The sequence below is a fragment of the Ambystoma mexicanum genome, chromosome 5q (assembly GCF_040938575.1).
Source record: "Ambystoma mexicanum isolate Mex_15411 chromosome 5q, UKY_AmexF1_1, whole genome shotgun sequence".
NCBI classification, from domain to species: Eukaryota; Metazoa; Chordata; class Amphibia; order Caudata; family Ambystomatidae; genus Ambystoma; species Ambystoma mexicanum.
The window spans coordinates 895,787,689-895,808,537 of record NC_090933.1 but is presented as its reverse complement, the minus strand read 5'-3'; the positions used below and the strand labels follow the sequence as shown (position 1 = coordinate 895,808,537).

The 20,849-nt window shown below is 45.6% G+C and overlaps 1 protein-coding gene across 2 annotated transcripts in view; it reads left to right on the top strand.

The window, feature by feature from the left end:
- The window catches only part of MTERF3 (mitochondrial transcription termination factor 3), a 703,041-nt gene that overhangs the window by 45,862 nt on the left and 636,330 nt on the right, over positions 1-20,849 (top strand). For both annotated transcript variants that reach the window (XM_069621399.1, XM_069621398.1), the window contains exon 2: positions 9,997-10,360. In XM_069621399.1, coding sequence (XP_069477500.1) covers positions 10,015-10,360 — 346 coding nt within the window. In that variant the 5' untranslated portion in view covers positions 9,997-10,014. The remainder of the gene's footprint in view (positions 1-9,996; positions 10,361-20,849) is intronic.

Below are 20,849 nucleotides of genomic sequence, written 5' to 3'. Positions count from 1 at the left end.
GTCACATAGGCAGAATCACTGTACACCATCACTTCCTGGTCTGCGTGATTCTCAATCGCGAGTATCAACACCAATAACTCTGCAGCCTGTGCTGAATAGTGAGATGGTAATCATGCACTAAGGAGTACTCGAAATTCCCATTTGCCGTGTGCTTCATCACAGCAACGTCTGTATATCATTGCCCATCGTTTTGATCGATTCTCGAGGAACCGTCAACAAAGGCAATTTCTCCTCCTGCCAATGCATTTTCTTTCACTCTGGGAATCTCATAAAATTCTTGACAGTACGCGCAGTCATGTATTGGCTCTCCTTCAGTGACTGGCTCTGCTATAAACATAGTTGGGTTCACTATCTTGCATCGAACAATCTTAATCGACGGATTCGATATGATCACTTCATAAGCAGAAGCTCTCTGAGATGTCAACGTGCCCTTTGGTTTCTCTAGAATGGCAAATAGCGCGTGCTTGACGTACAACGTCATTGAGCATCCCATCACAATGGTTGTCGCTTTGTCTATGGCGAACGCTGCGGCAGCTAAACTTTGCTCGCAAGGGAAGTGTCCTCTCATCACTGGGTCCAAATGCCCACTGTAGAATGCCAGGGGCTTGTACCCCAATGTGGTTCTCTGTGTGAGTACTGCCGTCATAACGCTGCCATTTGTGTGTGAGAGCAGGTAGAATTCCTCTGCATAGTTGGGAATCCCTAAAACCGGTGCCGTGCAAATGGCTTTCTTGAGTTCAGTAAACCCTTCCTCCATGGTCTTGGACCACACAATTCTTTTCTTTCGTCACCTGTGCCTTGTTTGGGGCATGTAACAAGGGCGTTGTATATGAGCTGTAGTCAAAGACCCATGCTCTGACATATTTGCAAAGACCTAGAAAGCTCTGCATCTGTTTTATCGTGTGTGGCTTGGCTGTGTTCAGTATAGCTTCAGCCCTTTCAGGGGTAACTCTTTTCCCCTCATGTGAGATCAGCTGGCCTATATACAACACTTCTTGCTGACAATATTGTAACTTTTCTTTGTCCACTTTATATCCTTTCTCTGATAGCATAGTCAATAGCTGAATAGAATCGTGTCTGCACTTTTCCTCTGTGGTGCTGCAAATTAAGATGTCATCTACATATTGCAAGACAACACTCTCTAACACAATATTGCTTAAGTACATCTGTAGGACTCTATTGAAAATTGAGGGCGACTCACAGTACCCCTGGGGTAACCTTGTGCTTTTCAGACACATCAGTCTGAAGGTAAATGATGTCAGATCTTTGAGTCTCGATGCAATGGGATTGATAAAAACGCATTTCAAGTCAATCACCGTGAAATATTTTGCCTCAACAGGTATATTACATAGGATTGTGGCCGGGTTCGGGACTAAAAGGAACTTTGCTTCTACGATATTCTTTATTGGGCGTAGATCTTGAATTAGCCTCCAAGACCCTCCCTTTGATTTCTTGACAGGATAAACTGCAGTATTTCATGACGACTCTGATGTCACTAAGATGCCCTGTTCCATCATAGCCGAAATTGTCTTAAATTCCCTCATCTGCCTCCCTAGACATGGGAGACTGTTGTACCTTTGGTAAAATAGCTCCTGGCTTCAGTTTAATTTGACTTCTCCTACTCCTTTCAATAAGCCTACGTCATAGGGGCCTGTGGTCCATACTGACACAGACACCTGAGCCATGTCGTCATCAAAATATTCACAACCTTTCTGTGCCAACATCATTCTCTGGGGTACTTCTCTTTTGATCATCTTCGCCCAGAAAGTGAGATTCACTTCAGCTCTTATTTCCTCAGTGTCTGTTCGTTTGTTGAACAGATCTTCATCCGTGACGTCAGTCAACTTGTACCCTTCTTCAATGGCGATCACTGTGCGCCATTGTCGGCCTTCATCGCAACCATCGATCAAAGCCATTTCCACTCGCACTATGGCAGTATGGATCGTGAAGGGAAATACTTGTGCCTTCTCCTCGTGCATAGGTATTCTTGGCCTAAATAAAAACTCATCTGGGGTCCTCATGGTTCTGTCTGCAAGGCCTGATAGCCATGCCATCAGCACCCGTACTCTGTATACAAATATTCCTGGCTCCAATGGGATAGCTCTCATGGCTGTGTGTCCTTCGTATGCTCTAATTCTCTAGCATACGTTCAAATAGTGCATTCCTGGAGTCGAGCATACTATGCCCTTCTCTGTGAACGAGATTATCATGTTTAACTTTGTCATTGGGTCTCGTCCCAATATATCAACTGGGGTTTGCCTTGAATATAACAGTGGCACATTCATTTCACATTCTCCTATAGAGACTGGAAGCGTGACTGTAAAAGGAACACGACTGTGAAGCCCTGAGTGTTTATAGCATCGCCGGACAAGGAAAACTTGCCTTCACGTATGCACAAGCATGTCGCACCCATGTCAACTAAGAAGGAATATTCGTTACCCCCTAACAACATCCAGCCGTGGTTCCTGGTGAGGGTCGGGTGACACTGATAGTATAGAACACATCAGGTCTCCCAGTGAGCTGCCCTAGTCCATATACAATCTTGTCCCATTTTACGTGATTGGTCTTCCCCCATCACCAGTGTTAACTCTTATCCCATTGTTCAAAGCCTGACCTATACTTGTTGTTTGCGACATTTGCATCAGTGACTGTTGGGACTGTCCCTGTGGACAATTTATCAAATTCTGAGGTTGCGTGCTTTGCTGTGCTCCTGGCGTTTGAGGTTGCACTGTGTGATTTTGCGCAACTCCATTTCCTCCCTGTTGTAATAACACAGGTGGATTCACCATACCTGCTCTGGTTCCTTGGACATTTTGCACCATGCTTGACTTCTGCATGTGAGTGCTAGGTGCCCTGTCATCCCACACACCCAACATATTGGCGGTGGTCTGATCATTTGCCCATTTGACATATCCTGACTTCCATGTTGCATGTTTTGGAAACCTCCCTGATTACTCTGCCATCCTCTTCCTCGAAAAAGCCTCTCTCTCTGGTGTAAAACCCATTATTGCCCTGATTCCCCTGCTGTTGATTATTGGCCTGCTGCATGTTTGATCCGTCTGTGTTAATTATCATTACCCCTTCAATGGCATATTTTGACAATTTCTTCTGAACTAATTTCGCCTCTTCACCTTTTCGTGTAGCTTCTTTTTTGTGATTCTTCTCTTGCAGCACCCTGCAATAGTGAGCTATGGTCAACTGTATTTAAGACTATGGTTTGGCCTAGATTCCTACTAAATTCTTGAGCTGCTTCTGTACCTGATCTGGCAGCCCTTGGCATAAAATATGGTAGAACACGGGTATAGATTTCCCCCCAGATTCCTGTGTTTCAAGTACCCACGCGTCTTGGAAATTCTGAATGTAAAGCAAAGGGTCTTCTCACTCCTTCATTTTCTGTGACATTATAGCTCCCATGTCGGAAGTGTCTGGATAGAGCGATCGTGATGCTTTCCATACTGCGGCTATGCAGTTGTTAAACGGTGCTCCGTCATGCATGGTATTAACTGTAGTCACGCAAGGGTAACCTGCACGTGTCCACACTTTGTCAGCTCGATCGCCAAATATGGCGATTAAAAGACCCTTAATATCTCCGATAGCCAACGTGTTCCCTCCCATCATTTTATCTAACTCATGTATCCATTTTCCGGCTCCCGAAGTCAGCATTGGAAGCTTGTTTTTCAGGTTTTCCTGATCCATGTGTGGCCATGGAATATACTGTGTTCTCGCTCCTCCTTTCTCGAGCAACGAAAATTGGGATGCATAGTCATCTCTCTCTTCTCTCATTGTCTTTCTATATACTGCAGGAGTGATATTCGTACATCGCCGCCTACCTGGTAATGTCCTCAGTCGGTTCACATAGGGTGGTGGAGACACTCCCCTCTGACCATACAATATTTCTTCGCGTCGACCCTGACAGTGTGGCTGATTCCGATGCCCTCAGTGCAGACACACTAGAATCTGACCATCTTATTCCCTTTCCCCCTGAGAAGCGTCTTTGGCGTCTTCTCTCTTCTTCCTTTTCCTCATACTCCTCTCTTTCTGCGCGTGACATTATCTGTGCCCAACTTGTGCAACTTATCGCATCCTCCTTGTGCTTACTGATTTCCAACCTATCTAGGGATGGCTCTCTATTCTTGCTATTTGGGGAGACGTCCTCAGCATCATAAAGCTGGGTGCTCTCCAGGGGCCTGTCCTCCCCTCCCCTTGAGGTACTTGTTCTAGCCCCATCTAGTTGTATATTCTATCGATCGTCTCTCCGATGCTTCTGGTGTAGATGTCATCCTCAATATTTGCCCTACACATGCCTCGTACTGAATCGTACTCAGAAAAGAATTTTTCGATGTCTTCCCAATCTACTACTGGATCAGGTTTTTGAACCTCTCTTTCCAGATTTTGAAGATCGCGTGCTCTCTGTCTTCGCTTACGTTCTATGTCGTCATTGACTTCTCTGCGCTTCCTCGCTTCTTCTCTAACTCTATCTTCTTCCTCTCTCTCTGCATTTCTACGTTCATTTGCCCTTCGTATTTCCTCATCCCTTCGTCTCTTTATTCTTATCGCCCGTATATTTTGCTCATCTTCTGTTCGCCTTCGTTCCTGTCCGTCTTGATTATTAGATGCTCTGTTTATGATCTTATTGTCTTTCTTGCTCTTTGCGATATAACTGCTCTCGTCTCTGTCTGTCTTTTTTCCCCAAGTTTTTCGTCTCTCAATCCTTTTTCCTGTTCCCTTTCCGTTCTCTGTACATCTTCTAACTTCTCTTTTCGATTCGCGTCATCCATGCTTTTACCATTGAGTTTCAATAGAATCTGACCTCCCATCCATTCGTTCTGTGCGAATGCTATTTAATCAGTTCTATCCTCATTTCCTTTCCATCTCTTGCCTTCTCTCTCTGTATCAGGAGATATACTTGTTTGTACTTGGTCTTTCCTCTCATTTTCGCGTCTCTCCTTGTCCCTTGGGACCTTGGAGGCGATATCTCTACCTCTGTCTTTGTCTGGGCTTTCGTCAATACTTTGCGTAGGTGACTCATATGCCGGGTTGCTGTACCCCGTGGATGCTTTAAGCTCTCTTAGCGGGTATAATCCTTCGTCCTTACTGACTTTGATTTTTCTTTCAGACGGGGCAGGTGGCGCGGAAGGCGTCTCGCCCCCCTCTGTACATACGTTAAGTATCCAATCTAATGGTGGCTCCTCCTCCTTATCTTCTTGATACATCTTCCAAAGCTCTAAACTAGCTTGGCTTTTATCTAACTTTTGTACCTTTTGTATGTGGCGTGCAAATATGTCATCATGTGCTGTAGGACCACTTTAGACGGCGATCCACCCTGGGGCCACGGCATAAACATCTTGTTCGTGGTACCTTTAACCCATTCCGCACTGTATTTTTTCAGCTTGGGTGCATGTTTTGGCAACTGTTTGCACAGGTGTACTAATGGAGTCATATCCTCCATGCTTAAATCTGTTCCCCTTTCCTTCATATAACACTTGTTACACCTTTCTGTTTCTTTAAACAACTCCAACAATATGAGCGAGCACCAATCGTCGCAAGCTCCAATCCGATTTTTTTCAACAAAAATTATACTTCTTTTTCTTTTCTCAACCATCAAATATCAATTCGTATTCCACAATATCTCAGTTACTCAATCACGTTATTTTTCATGCTCGTCCCTTAAAGGAAAAATGTTCATCCTATGACATCACAACACAAAACACAGAAGACTGACGTTTATGGACTAGACAAACTCCAGCTGGCTACACAGAATTCTGCCCAAATCTTACCCCGACATGGGGAATAAGCCCATCCCTTTCACAGGGTCTTAAAATGCTGTGGTCTCCTATTTATTCCCGTTTTATTCAGGACTATGGATGCAGGCTTCTTCTAGCCGCTATATTAAGCATAGGAATTTGGGCGTATCATTTCTCTACTCGGGTGTCCTCCCCGGTATTCCCCTCTTTTCTCAGATATCCTCCTGGTATCCTCTTCTTCTCGGGTGTCCTCCCCAGTATTTTTATTCACTACTTGGTCACCCCTTGAGTCTCTATTTCCTTCCCCACATATATATATACATTCTACTCTACTTCTAACTATATTTTTGTTTTTCCCGCCTCCCTCCGTTACCTTCCCTCACGTGTTCTAAGGCATGCACTTTTGCCAAACTATTTAGTCTTTTTCACTCACCGTTGGCATGTTTCCTCTCTAGATGCTCGGGATCACCACCTTCGTCACCGCCTCTCCTGCCGTTCGCCCGCTTAGCTGCTCGTAGAAGTGGGAAGGGGTTTAAGGGGAAAGTACAGGTCCCTTCAAGCCTTCACCTTCAGGTTTTGCTCTTTACTCTAACCAGTATCTACGGAGAGCTTCACGGTCTACTTAACCGGATGGCAAAGTACTCGTGATATTGCCGAGGACCTAGAGTTACTTTATGTCGACGGTCAATGGGTGTCTTATCTAATCGATAATTGATAACCATCCTCTGCTACCAAGTGTGCAGGAGGGACCCCAGCCGGTCCATAGGACTGGGGTTTTCCCCAAACAGCACTTTAAGATGGAATAGCAGCACCCGTGAGATCGATGAGGATGCAGATTAGTACTGCAGCATCAAATCAATAATGACAACTCAATGGTTTGGCAAAGGGAGTCAGTTTAATGACAAGTACAAATAACAGGGAGTTATGAATATCAGCAGTGGCGCGATCTTCCTTCTCGCTTCAACTCGAATGAAATTCACAAAAATGACATCCTTTATACTAAAAACTCATCATCGCTGACGTGAAAAGCTAAACATGTTGCATGAAATTCTATTGGTTATAGGAAGGTAACTTTACTGTAGGTACTATATCTGTATACAGTAATGGAAAGAGGGGATTGAATAATTAGCGTCAGGTGAGGCATCTAAGCTCTTCCTTTAGAATGACTACTATAAACGTCACAAAAAGTACGACGTTTCATTGGTTCTACGGACTATAGGATCCTAGATTACTTGGTACATTGTGATCGGGTTGATACCACGTCACCTTGTACTTTTCCACTTTGCTTAGCAGCATGCAGAATGGTCGGCCAGGTGCAGGGTGCCTGTCAGTTCCCCTAGCCTCCCACCAACCAGTACCACCATCCATCACTGACCCACTGGCCATGTGTCAATTAGTTTCTAATTTGCAGGTCTCAATGCTGCCTCTCTGTCTGGGAGAACTTCGATATCTGTGCATGGCTCAAGGCTGCGCGTAGGTGTGAAGGCCCCAACTCTTCTTGCTTGGCAGGTCACATGTCTTAGGCACCGTGAAATTGTCTCGTATCCATGTAATTTGTGTATTTGATTTTAGCTTTCTGTCCACCAAATGCCTTCTGCTGCTTATTTCTACTCCTTTGAACAGGATACTCCGCTCGTGGTATCATAAATTGTATTAGCCTGTGTCAGCTAAAATGACCTTGGTTTCGTTGCACGGGCCTCGTGCCTCTGAGTTTCATTCTGTCCTTGGCATTCGATTCCCATGTTTGCGGGCCTTCTCTCCTGTGGCCTCTGGTAACTTGCGGTTGGTTCTGCTCTTTTGCAAAGTGGACATGAACGTTATATAAGGTGCTCCTTTTGAGGTAAATATGTATATGTGGCGCTTGCCGCATCTAATTTCCTACTAAGCGTAGCAAACAGCACGATTTCCTCAGCTTTCTTGCATTTCCAAATTTCCAAGCATATGTACCCGTGTAAACTGGTTGCATATCTTCATCGCTTTTAGGGCACAAGCTTCTTATACTTGACATCGTCCTTTTACTTCAACTCAGGATGTCGCTTATCCATGGTGTTTCGTCTCTCTTCGTTATTCACAGGTCATTGTTTTCTTTATCTGCGAGTCAGTCCGAGTTCTTGTGACGTCACCATTCATCTTCCTGTCGGACTTTCTTGGCCTCTTCAGGGACTGTACTCGGATGATCTTCATTCCGTTTTATTTGTTGATCTGGTTTCCTCAATGGGTACTTTCATGTCCATGTTTTCTTTGATGTTGGTACTTCAATAGGTGCTGTCGGTCTGATTAGTACCAGGCAGAACCCCACTGCGGCTCTCTGCTGGTTTATTTGCTCATCGTACATCATGTATCTCGGTGTGAATGTTCCTGGCACTTCAAAATGTGCACTTTGAGTGCAGGTCGTGCTTGGGACCTCCTCTACACCTGTATGACACACTTCCTACTACTAGCTGCCAGGGTCTGCTTCACCATAAGATAGAAATCTCAGACTCTCCCATCAGAATCAACCTAGGCCCGGAAAGCTAGAGAACTTTACGGGATGGAGAACATCATAGGGGCCCTTCACAAGATCACCCCAAGCAGAGAAATGGAGTGGGCTCCCTTCCTCGATGCCTATAAATGATGGCAGATGAAGCCGGGGACATGATTCCCCAAGGAAATGAATGCAACTATCCCTGTGATCAACACTCAGGACCTGTCTTGTCTCAAGGGAGGGAGGGAGGCGGGAGGGAGTTTTCGTTGAACCAAAAAATGTATTTGAAAAACTTTTCTTTTTCATGTCTGAGCTATACGTATATGTGTATGAGACAGTTGATAATTTTATTTTAAGAAAATGCTCAATAAAATAAATTTAAAAAAACAAACACCAACAGGAATGTCACTCCTCACATCCCATTGCCCCTCCTATCTGTACTCCTGTGCCCATAGTTTTGTATTATAGGTGACCCTAGAGCATGTCTAATTGCCAAAACTGAAAATAAAAGGGTAAGGAAAAGTGTGATTAGAGTGCATGTACACCTATCATAATTTTATCCCATGAATGAAACCTTATGTTTACCTCAGTTTCTTTCTATCCCCTGTGAATGATCCATTTAATCCCCACTACAACCTGATCATAATGTCCAAAAAACACTCCCCATTGTAAGAAGCTCACTGCTTCCAATCAAATCTGATTTCTTATCTACTGTATGTTCTTTTGTGATCAACAGAGCATTGATCCTCCTGTATATAAATACCTAAATATCTCTGACCTATTTCGTGTGTTCTCAGTACCCCCTCCAAATTCCTATTTTTTTATGTATTTTGTTAGTTTTACTGCACACACAACTAATGTTTATACTATGAGGTGTTTAAACTTATTTTTATTTGATGTGCAGCACACTATGGAACCCTATGGGTCATAGTTCTTGAACAAAGTTGTACGCTCAAATCAATCAAACCCTATTGCTACGTATGTTCCCACTGGAAACCTTCATGGGTTCTTTTTGACACCCACTGTTTTAGGCTCATTCAATTGAATGCAAAGGAAACGATCAGACGTTGGTCCAACTCTACTTGAGAGGCATTTTCCCCTACATGTTGGTTTTGTAATCTTAAGGATGAGTTAGAAACCCTTACACACTGGGTATTGAACAGTCCGTCTGAAGGGTTTCTACAAACATTTGAATTTCTTTTAATTCCGACTGTTCTAAGGATTTGTTTTGGTCAAAACTGATGTGGGGGTAAATGTGTCTCTGATTATTGTGCTTGGAAGTTTTTTAACTGATGATATTTTTTCGATTATTTGATCTTGGTTTGTCCATTTTAAATGAGGATGGTCTTTGTTACCGTTATTTTATTTGTTATTTCTTATTTTATTTGCTGTTCTGTAATTTGTCATTTCATTTGTTATTTTATTGAGTCTGTGTAAGGGTTCATGTAAACAACAACAGAATAAAAAATAGAAAATAATCGGTTTGACACCCACCACTTTCTCTTGTTGATTTCTTTCATTTGTTTTTTCACTTTCTTTGAATTTCATCATTATACGGAGTATCATTTGGTTCTCCTTCTGCTTTTTTGTTTTGACTTTTGATATTCAGGGCTCCAATGCCTGGAAGGCCATGGCCTGCTCTTTAGGAAGCTCTAAATACATGTTTTTTTGATCTGTGAAGGAGTCTATGCTATAGTTTATAGTTGTCTTATTTATTTTCATTTAAGAGCATTAACAATGCCTTGGGTTTAGTTTATAACTTTATTTTTATTTTGTTTTACCTTTTAGGCGCTGACCAGTTCCACAATGGCTTCCTTGGCATTTAGGATATCAAGAGCCCACCTGATAGTGAAGCGAAGCAACTTTAGTTCCTTTATGCCAAATGCAGCCGGACAGGCAATTGGAATTTGGACAGCATTTAACAAACTTTCCCCTGTTAATTTTTTTAAATGTTCAAGCCTTCCCTTCTCTATACCTGTGAGGTGGAGTCATTGTTGTGCAGTGCCTTTTATGGGACGCATGTACTCCAGCACAGACAGCACTTCAAAAGTACTTTTGCCAGAACAACGGTCTCCTTCTATTAACCAGAATCTAATTCAGACTGATCCAATTCCCCACACAGATTCAACAGACGGGAGAACAATGTTTGAAGGTAGGTTGCTCTCCAGTGGCGCTGTACAACGTTACTTTCTCTTTTTGCCATTTGAAACTAATTGAAATTGTGTCATTTTGTAAGTTTCGTAATGCTCTAAACAGCAGTGCAATCATTTCAAAGTATGGGTAAGAGTACAACTTCAAGGTGGAGAGGGGGACAGTGGTTTCATGGTGCTTGGAGGCAAATTCGTAGATAAGAAAACAAACAGGAATGCTGGGAGCGCTGGTCCAAAACCTTCTAGCAGCCCCCTCCTTTGACTTCTTCCAACCAATGAAAATGCCTGAGTCGGCAGGTGAAACTGGGCACAGCTCAAGGCCCCCATTTAAGGCCATGCATTCCTGTATCTGCCTGTCCATGCCTGGACAACTGCAGCTGCACAGACCCCTGTTTAATCGACTTGGAAAGATGGGGCAAACACCAGCTGCCGACCTCTGCTGTGCATACTGGAGTTCGCCATGCAACCCTGACTCGATTGGCCACACACACAAGCAGTAAAGGTAAACGTCATTGTGCAGCTTGCTGCAGCGTTCTCTGTACAGCTTTAGCACCTATGTGTAGCCAAATGCTCCCATGCTGCCCGCAATTTTGGCCCACCCCCTCACCCTTCTCAAATTGCCACCACAAGGAATCATACCAGGCCACACAAAGATACACGCAGCCTGCCAATTCACCACCAGACTTCCCCTCTGTAATGGGACACCCCTACCCCATATGAAGCAACCACCCCGACTTCGAAATCTGGACTTTCCATCCAAAATGTATCCATTGAAATCGGATTAGATTTAGGGTTCGGGTTGGGTTAGGTTTTCATTAAGGTTTTCATTAAGGTTTTCATTAAGGTTTTCATTAAGGGTATCATTAAGGGTTAGATTAAGGGTTAAGATTAGTTTGAGGGTTATGGTTAGGGCTCGTGTTAGGGTTAGGGCTAGGGTTAGATTAAGGGTTAGGGTTAGATTAAGGATTAGGGTTAGATTTAGGGTTAGATTTAGGGTTAGATTAAGGGTTAGATTTAGATTTAGGGTTAGAGTTAGGATTAGTTTGAAGGTTAGGGCTAGGGTTAGATTAAGGGTTAGGGTTAGATTAAGGGTTACATTAAGGGTTAGATTTAGGGTTGGGTTAGGGTTAGGGGGTGCCCTTGGCGGTTGGGGAGATTTGGGGGAGAACCCTCCCCCAATAAACAATAAGCACTAAAACGTTACATGAAGCAGGCCAGTGCTGAAATACTTAAGATGTATAATGTGCAAAATAAATGCATCAAAACGCTATTTGTAACATTTAAAAGTACATATCCATCGAAACTTGTCCATTCCTATTTTCGATGGACAAGTTTCAATGGATATGTACTTTTAATTCAAAAGATAGCATTTCGATGCATATACTTTCATTGGATTTTTTTCGATGGATTTAATTTCAATGCATCATTTTCGATGCAAAGACTATAAACCCTTACTTCAATACTTTCCGCTCCACAGGGTAAAATGATCCCGGTATCCTGCTGCAAATCACATCAAGCCTGTCCCAGCAGCCTCCTAGGCAACTTGCTGCAACCCCTTTCTTACCCTCGCTGAACCTTCAGCCTGTACACCTGCCAAGCATCTTGCCCTCTGCACACGCAGTACCCAACACCCCACAACGCTGTTACCCCATATACCACATCAAGCTAGCAAGCCACGCATACCACAGCCATCTTGGGGTATTGTAGAGGAGTAGGTAGATGCATATACCTTAACTCCCGCCCCCTCACCACTGTCATATTGGAACAGCAGGAGAAGAGCTAGATGTAAGACCCCTATGTTGTCCCTATACTGCATTAAGTGTATGAACGACCTTATGCACTCGGACAACCATATCGAATGTACCCACACGTTGAGAGAGTCAATGGATATTATGGAATACTGAGTGGCATCTGGCAAGAGCAGAGTGATGTCATGAAGATTTACAAGAAAATGTTGAAAACGATATGAAAATACTTAAGGATGACAATGTAACTGAAACGACAAGACAAACATGTACGAAATGATAAAGTAATCATGTATGCAAAAGGAAGATTAAGTAACGTGTGGATCAATAAGTGTAAATCCGCAGTGACGCGAGGTAGACGAGATAAATAGAAGCTTGCTTTAGAAGAATATTTAACATGGCAATGACGACCATGATTGGAAAATGGATGCCGGCTCTTGTGAAGATTCATTCTAACTACCTAAGAAACAGACCAAAGTGAACAGTCAGGAGATGCTGGGAAAAGGCTTTGTGTGCATATGAAGAGGAGTCTATGTTGGCCTAGGATCAAGGATGCTATTTCAGGAAATAACTGCAGAGCACAAAGGGAGGCAGACGGATAATCTCATGAGCGTGAGATACATTTCTCCAGCATGGGGTCTGACATGGATTCACATGCTCATGTATATTCCCTGTCATCAGGCTGGGAATCCTCAGTAAAAGGAAAACGTTTCACTTTCACTTTAAAACTGTATTTCTCCTTTAAACCAATCACTGTCTTCTCGGTCATACTGCCCCCAACCAATGACAGTCCTCTCCCTAAGAGCCAACTCTGGCAGCCATCTTCAGATTTTTACCGCACACTTCATTGTTGGGAGTCCTTGAGTTGCTCTCGGAGCTATTTTGTACTTGTTTCCATATTGTTTCACAGAAAAGTTCTATTTTTGTTTCATCGGAGCCTGTGTGCTCCTATCTCCATCGACCTGCAATGGGAATCTGTTGTCGATGAAGTTGCGCGCACCTCAAGGGCGGTTGTTCGTAGTTTCTTGAAGGCTGCCTTAGTCCTACTTTGCGCCCTCCAACCATGATGGAGAAGAAAAAGGAGGGAAGTACCAATTTCAGGGTCTGCACCCAATGCGGGCTACGGATCGTCTTTGTGGAGGACAAACATCTAAAATGTCTATACTGCGTGCACCCGGACCACAATGAGGATGGGTGCGAGATATGCCTAGGCTTCTCGAAGACAAAGAAAGACGGGTATAGCAGGCTGGTGGCATGGCTCAAGTCGAGCAAGGCCTCTGACCTGTGCTCTGACCAGGGTCATGCCTCAGCCAGCACCAGCCGGTCCTAGGAGCGGTCTCCCACCAGGAGGAGGTCAAAGTCCTTTGAGGATGCCCCAGGTTGGATAGACCGTGATCACCATCGCCATCCGCCTCCACAACCATCCTGCCATCGAGCTCCTCCTCAAAGAGGAAGTCGTCCACCCCGGCCAAGTTACGGGACAAATCAGAAATGCCAAGGCCGGAGGAAGAGAAGGCCGCACAGCCCAAGCAGGCTCAGCCAAAGACCTTATCGACCACTTCGTCGACATCTTCGGTGACGACAGCAGTGGCGGTAGGTGCTGACCCGACAAAGGTGGTTCCTACGGCACAGAGGGTATTCCTGCGTCTGAGGCGTGACATGGACGCTGAGGCAGCAGCGAAGGCTGCAGGCACCCCTGGTGGGGAACGGCACCGGCCCAGTTCCCAGTACAAAACACTCAGAGGAAAAGTGGGGGGCAAGGATGCCCCAAAACAGCCCTCCAAGGTATTCATTCAACCAACGGACCTCTCTTCCATGGACAACAACAACCAAGAGTCCGTCCATACGTTCCACTAGGATGACAGTGGCGCAGGGCCTAGCACTCCATCGTTCCCTCCACAGTCGAGGGACTTAACCATGGGCATCCTGTCGACTCTCCACATCCTAGTGAGGGAGAGCCAGCAGAGATTGCCCCCAGCACCGGCACCTGTGGTACCGCAGGCCCCTGACCAGCCTACACCTAAGAAGAAGAAGCACCACCCGACACCCCTGCCTTAGCCTCCTCCACCACATCAGGCCCAACTGCACCAGTGGACCCGGATACACACACTGGTACGGAGACGGACACCGACGAAGATGAGGACTTAATCCCGGCTGACAACGAATCGCTTCACCTGGATGCCCCTCATAAAGTCTCTCCACCAGACAAGGCAGGATCATTCCACTTGATGATCTCCAGGGCCACTGAGCTGTTCCAGCTGGTGCCCGAGCGAACCAAGGAGGGCTTCCTATATCGGCAACGAGGGTCCAAGAGGAAGATGATCATGGTGGTTTTCTTTTTGGGCGACATTTGGGAGGAAGGCCTAGCCCCCATTAAGAACCCATGCACGGCTCCAACCAAACAAGACGGGTTGGAGAAGAAATACAGGGTGCCGGACTCCGGGCCCAAGTGCTTGAGGTCACAGCTGTCGCCGGACTCTGTAGTGTCGGCTGCCACTAGGAAATGGTCAGCTAATCCGGCTTCCGCATCATCAGTCCCCCTGGACAACGAGGGGAAGAAGGTGGATGCCATGGGCAAGAAAGTCATATATGCGGTGGCATCCACGATCAAGGTGGCTAATGCTCTGGCTATCTTGGCCCGATACGACCGAGATCTTTGGTACAAGCTGGGCTCTATCCTGGAATTCCTCGCAGACGACAAGATGATGGAGGCTCTCGCCCTCTTTCAAGAAGGGGAGGTGGCATCTGACTTTGCCATTACGGTGGACATTGCCGACACAGGCTTTTGGCAGATGGGAAGCAGAGTCTGCCTTTGTCGGCAGGGATGGTTGAAGGCCACAAACATTCACCAGGACGTTCATGCAAAGGTGCTGGACATGCCCTTCGACAGCGAGAGTCTGTTTGGGAAGGCCATCAGCGAATCCCTACAAGCCATAAAGACAGACACGAGACAGCACGTTCTCCTCCAGGGGAAATTCAAGATGATCATCCAAGGGATACTCCACATCATAAAGGCAACTTCCCAGATCCTCCACACAGGAAGCCTCCCGTGGTTGCTCCCAGCCCTACGGTAACAGAGGTCAACGTCTGCATCACCCGCTGGGCAGAGCACCTGTGACTAAGCAAGCCTTAACTGCTGAACTGGCCAAGACCTCGGACCCCCACTCGTGCACCGCAGTGAGAGGCCGGCTGACAAGTTTCTTTAGCGAATGGCAGAAGATCACCAGCGACAGATGGGTGCTGGACGCTCTCGCCCAGGAAGACACCTTGGAGTTCGTATTCCACTGGTTCCCTGTAAGGAGCAGCACATTCCTCAGCTCCTGGAAGAAGTGCGAGCCATGTTACGGAAAGGGTGATAGAGCTAGTTCCCCAACGGCTCAGGGGCCAGGCCCAGCTTCAGGAATTTTCATCTGGGTGGGCCAGGGTTGTGATCAGAGGGGCCCACATTCCATTGGGTGTGGGTCTAGGAGTACCCTAAACAAAGTGCTGGCGTTAATCCAGATTGCCCAGATCCGTGATCCAGCAAATAATGTCTTCCCAGATCTGCAAAAATACATTTGCACCCCTCTACAAAAAACAGTACATAGCAAAAGAGAAGCAAGGAAAATAGTGTTGCAACATCAATCTACCTATCTTCCCTTCCCATCTGATCTCCCCTTTTTGTTACATCTGATCCTCCTTCACTTTTCACTGTCAAGTCACCTTCCTTAGCCACCGTTCACATTTACCTCACCTCCCACCTATTCACACCAGCACCCAGCATGCCTTTCCTTGCTTGGCTTGGAAGAATTGAGGGTGATGTCTCCTCTTCCTCCTCTGAGAGGGCCGAGCAGTGAGGTCCCCAGTCTTTGTACCATCTCAGAAGGTGTCCGCCCAACAATTCCTTCCTGAGCACTGTGGCTACTCCCAGCAGGCCCTGGAGGAGATGCGTGTGCTCACTCCAACTTGTTGTAAAAGATAGACCCCACCTGCCCCCCTAGAATACTGAAGCAAGGAATCAGAGATTTTGTTTCCTACAAAATTACATTTTTTTTCAAAGTTCTTTTAATTTCAAGAACAGAACATACCATGTCCAATCAACACAGGTAGTCTTTTGATCTTAAGAATATTTTGAGCACAACAACATATCCTCCAATAACATACACACGTATTTACAATCCTCCCTTCACCCACCCATTCCACAATCTCCTCCCCCCTCCTTTCCAACTGAAACACTACAGTAGTCCCATTCTGAATGTCTCCCATCAATGGTTCATGTCCAAAATTACATTTTAAACACAAAATGTTATTTAATTGAGTTGAGCGTGCAAGGGAGTGCTAGGGCTGTAAGGGCTGCATCAGGAGGCAGACGATGCTGTTTAAGGGGTTTGCGGCCTCCTGGTATCGCTCCTGGTGGGGCATGCGCCTGTACATCATTGTCTGGTACATACTGTTTACACACTGGTTATAATATGCAATTGTTCATGATGACTCTTTGTTTGATGTGTTTACTTTTATTTGCTATTGAATAACACAATTTTGTTCAATAAATGTGGCCCGGTTATTTTCAAAGTTAGATGTGTGTGTGTGTGTGTGTGTGTGTGTGTGTGTGTGTGTCCTAATGCCTGTGCTGTCCATCTATTAAACAATGAGTGAGGCTTTTTGGAATAGCTTATAATGAACTGAATCACTTCTAGGGGCACCTCATTTTAACAGGTAAGGCATAGTGAAATTAAAAATATGCCAAGGATCACACACTTTGATCACTTGGTAAAGCCATAATTTGAGCCTAGCCTGAAATTTAAATAATTGACCACACATCTTCTGAGCTCAAGTTGGTACAAAGACTTGCCCGCCGTTCTGGGCCATCAGTAAGCATACTATGCAATGTCTATTACAATGTTGCCTATTGAACACTTGCATTGTCCTCTGTTACTTCCCCCGTCGTGCCTCCTTCTCTACACCATGCCCTCACCCTACATCTATAACTGCTCATCCAACTGAGAGCCTACCATATTTTAGCCAGGCATCTCATTCTTGCGCACACTCCCCACCACCCACGCGCATTGCCCTCCCATGCCTCACGACTGTGCATGTACACCTAGCGTGAAGTCTAACGTGCATATTCTTATGCCCTGAGCCCAAAGTTGAATCTGCATACTTTTATGTCTCGAGCTTAAAGTCGCATCTACATACTTTTATGTCTTGAGCCCAAAGTTGAATCTGCATACTTTTATGTCTTGAGCTTAAAGTCGCATCTACATACTTTTATGTCTTGAGCCCAAAGTTGAATCTGCATACTTTTATGTCTTGAGCTTAAAGTCGCATCTACATACTTTTATGTCTTGAGCCCAAAGCTGAATCTGCATATTTTTATGTCTTGAGCCCAAAGTTGAATCTGCATATTTCTATGTCCTGAGTTTAGAGTCACATCTGCAGCATCCCACATTCTTAGCCTAAAGTCGACTCTGCCCCAGGCTACACCCACTATGCCCAACATGGCCCCCACCCACCCTGCTAAGCTCCCATGCTCGGACTCCATCCGCCCTACTCCGTTCCTACCTGCTCTACGCACACTAGAGCGTTTTAGCCACCAGTACCCATCCACTAACACTATCCCAAACCCCATACCCACAGCTAGAAGCACAGCCCACACGATACCAGTGCACACAAGAAACGCCAGATTAGGAGCCCGCACCACCACAGCTCACACTAATAACCACCACAAACTCACACCGCAACCACACACCAAACCCTCTATCTCTTATCCCACCTCACCCCAACACCCTTCCAACAATATCCACACCATCACCACCAAACACAATCACAACCTTGCCAAGCCAAGCACAGACAACCCCCCCCCAATTCAGCTAGCCCTCATCAACGCCAGATCCCTACAAGCGCACGCCACAGAAATACACGACCTAATCTCTGACCTCGAGCTAGACACCCTAGCCATTACAGAAACTTGGTTACATGAAGCCTCTGGTCCCGCCATATGCCAGGCCCTCCCCCCTGGATACACCATCCTCCGGCAAGATAGACCAAAACACAAAGGCGGAGGAGTGGCACTAATAATCAAAGAAACACTAAAGGCTAAACAAACCAAATCTATCTCACCTGAGAACGACTTCGATGCCCTATCAGTAAAAATCTCCCTCTCCCCTAATGACACCATTACAATGCACATTATCTACCGACCCCCAGGCCCACTCCTGAACTTCCAAGCCGACATCCTACACCTACTAGGGAACAATCTCAAACCCAACACTAAAGCCTTACTCTTAGGAGACCTGAACCTCGGCTTTAATGACACAAAAGACAAACACAGCAAAACCCTTGCGAAAGCCCTTCTAGACCTACAATTCATCCAGAGAGTCGACTCGGCCACTCACACCAAAGGCCGCATACTAGACTGGCTAGTCGACCATAACTGCAGGGTAGACATCAGTTCTAACACACCACAACCATGGACCGATCACCACCTTATCCATTTTTACATCCCAACGAAGACAGCCATTAGTCAAATCCTTCCTATGCCAGCTGCTCTAGCCAGATCTAAAAAGCTACTCTCCAAAGAAAGGATGTGCCCACTCTTAGAAGTCTCAGCACTAGCATCACCCACCTCCAACGACCCCAAAGAACTAGTAGCACTCTACAACACCACTATTAAAGAGATCATTGACACCATTGCCCCACTAGAAACAAAAAAAGCAAAAAAAACTCTTCCACGCTAACTCATGGTTCAACCAAGGACTACGTGACCTAAAAACACTCAAAAGACAAGCACTCAAAAAATGGCAATCACACCCCTCCACCCCCCTACGCGACTCATACTCAACTATTACCAAGCAATACAAAAATTCCATAGCCAAAGCCAAAGCTGACTCATACACCACTAGAATCGACAATGCCCAATCACATTCAAAAGAATTATTCGCGATTTTCAATGAACTAGTCGCACCGCCAGCCTCCAAACACCAAACAATCAAAGATAAGAACTGGTGTAATGACATCCAAAAAGCTATGCTAGACAAAATTGACTTACTCCAAAAGAAAATCAAAGCCAACCTCGACAATCTACCAAAGTCTCCACACAAAACACAGACTGCCCCCAGCCCCAAGCACTCCCCCCAAAACAAACACAACAACAATTTTCCACCACCTTTCACTTTCAGAAATGTATCTACCTTTGAGGTCCTACGCATCATGAAACAAATCAAACCTTCACTCTGCAAAGGGGACATCTGCCCAGCAAACATAATCAAAGACTGCTCTGAACCCCTAGCCCACTTCATTGCTACCTTCATTAATGCCTCTTTCGCCACCGGCACAGTACCCTCTTCCCTCAAAGAAGCTTGGGTTCGCCCACTACTAAAAAAACCTACGCTAGACCCGGACTCACCCAACAACTACAGACCCATCACAACAGTGCCATTCCTGCTGAAAATCCTCGATAAGGCCGCATACCTACAGATACAAGTTTACCTTGAATCTCACAACATCATAGGTAAGAGACAGTCTGGTTTCCGCCCACGCCATGGCACAGAGTCGGCACTACTCGACCTTAAGAACCAACTCCTAAAAAACATGGATAAAGGCAAATGCGCCATCCTCCTATTCCTTGACCTAGTCGACCACAAAACACTAAGTACACATCTCACCAACACGGCCCACTTCTCATCCAATGCCACAGCTTGGATCTCATCCTTCCTGGAAGGCAGAGCTATGAGAGTTTACTCAGACCAAGCGTCAGCCACCCCCTCGCCAATCAACTGTGGAGTTCCACAAGGGTCTTGCACCTCCCCTACTCTCTACAACCTTTTCACACTCCCACTATTCAACGACTTAGAAGAATTCGGCATAACGTTCACCAACTATGCCGACGACACTCAAATCCTTCTCCCACTAACTGGTGACTATGAGCGAGACCTGAAAACCCTACAAAATACTTATGCCATCATCCAGGCATGGATGGCAGCCAATGGCCTCTGTCTCAACGGAGACAAGACAGAGATCCTACTAGTAGGCCCTAAAGAAACCCTCAACAAGCTAGACAAGAAATACAGTACTTTCCTCATCGAGAACTCAGTAATCTCCGTATCCCCAGCTGTAAAAACTCTGGGGGTATACCTAGACTCCACCCTGTCCATGGACAGACATGTCAGCTACATCTCCTCCTCAGCAGCCCTTACAACCAAGATAATCAATGCAGTAAAGCCCCACCTGTCCACCACAAACCGCCTCAACATCGTCAGAGCGACTATAGGCGCGAAACTAGACTACTGCAACGTCCTCCTGCTAGGTACCTCGGCCAAAAACATTAACAGACTCCAGATTGCACAAAACAATGCCCTGAGAGCAGCCCTCAATATACCAAAGAGAGAACACATCTCCCTAGCAAGACAAAATGCCCATTGGCTCCCAGTTAAAGAGCGCATTCAATTCAAGACTCTCACAATCACACATAGATGCATAGCCCAAACCGCCCCTAGCTACCTCAATGAACGGATACAACCAGTCCAATCACTCAGACCCAAAAGGGACCTATATGCCAACCAACTTACAATCCCTAACTTCACCAGAGTCAAAGCTGGCAGCTCGAGCTTCGAAGTCCTAGCGCCAAAAGCTTGGAACTCCCTTCCGCCCAAGCTAAGAGCGGAAACATCCCACACAGCCTTCAGAAAAGCCTTGAAAACCACTCTATTTAAATGAAACCCAGTTTCCAATTGTATCGCATACAATATCGTCTGTAAATTACTACTGT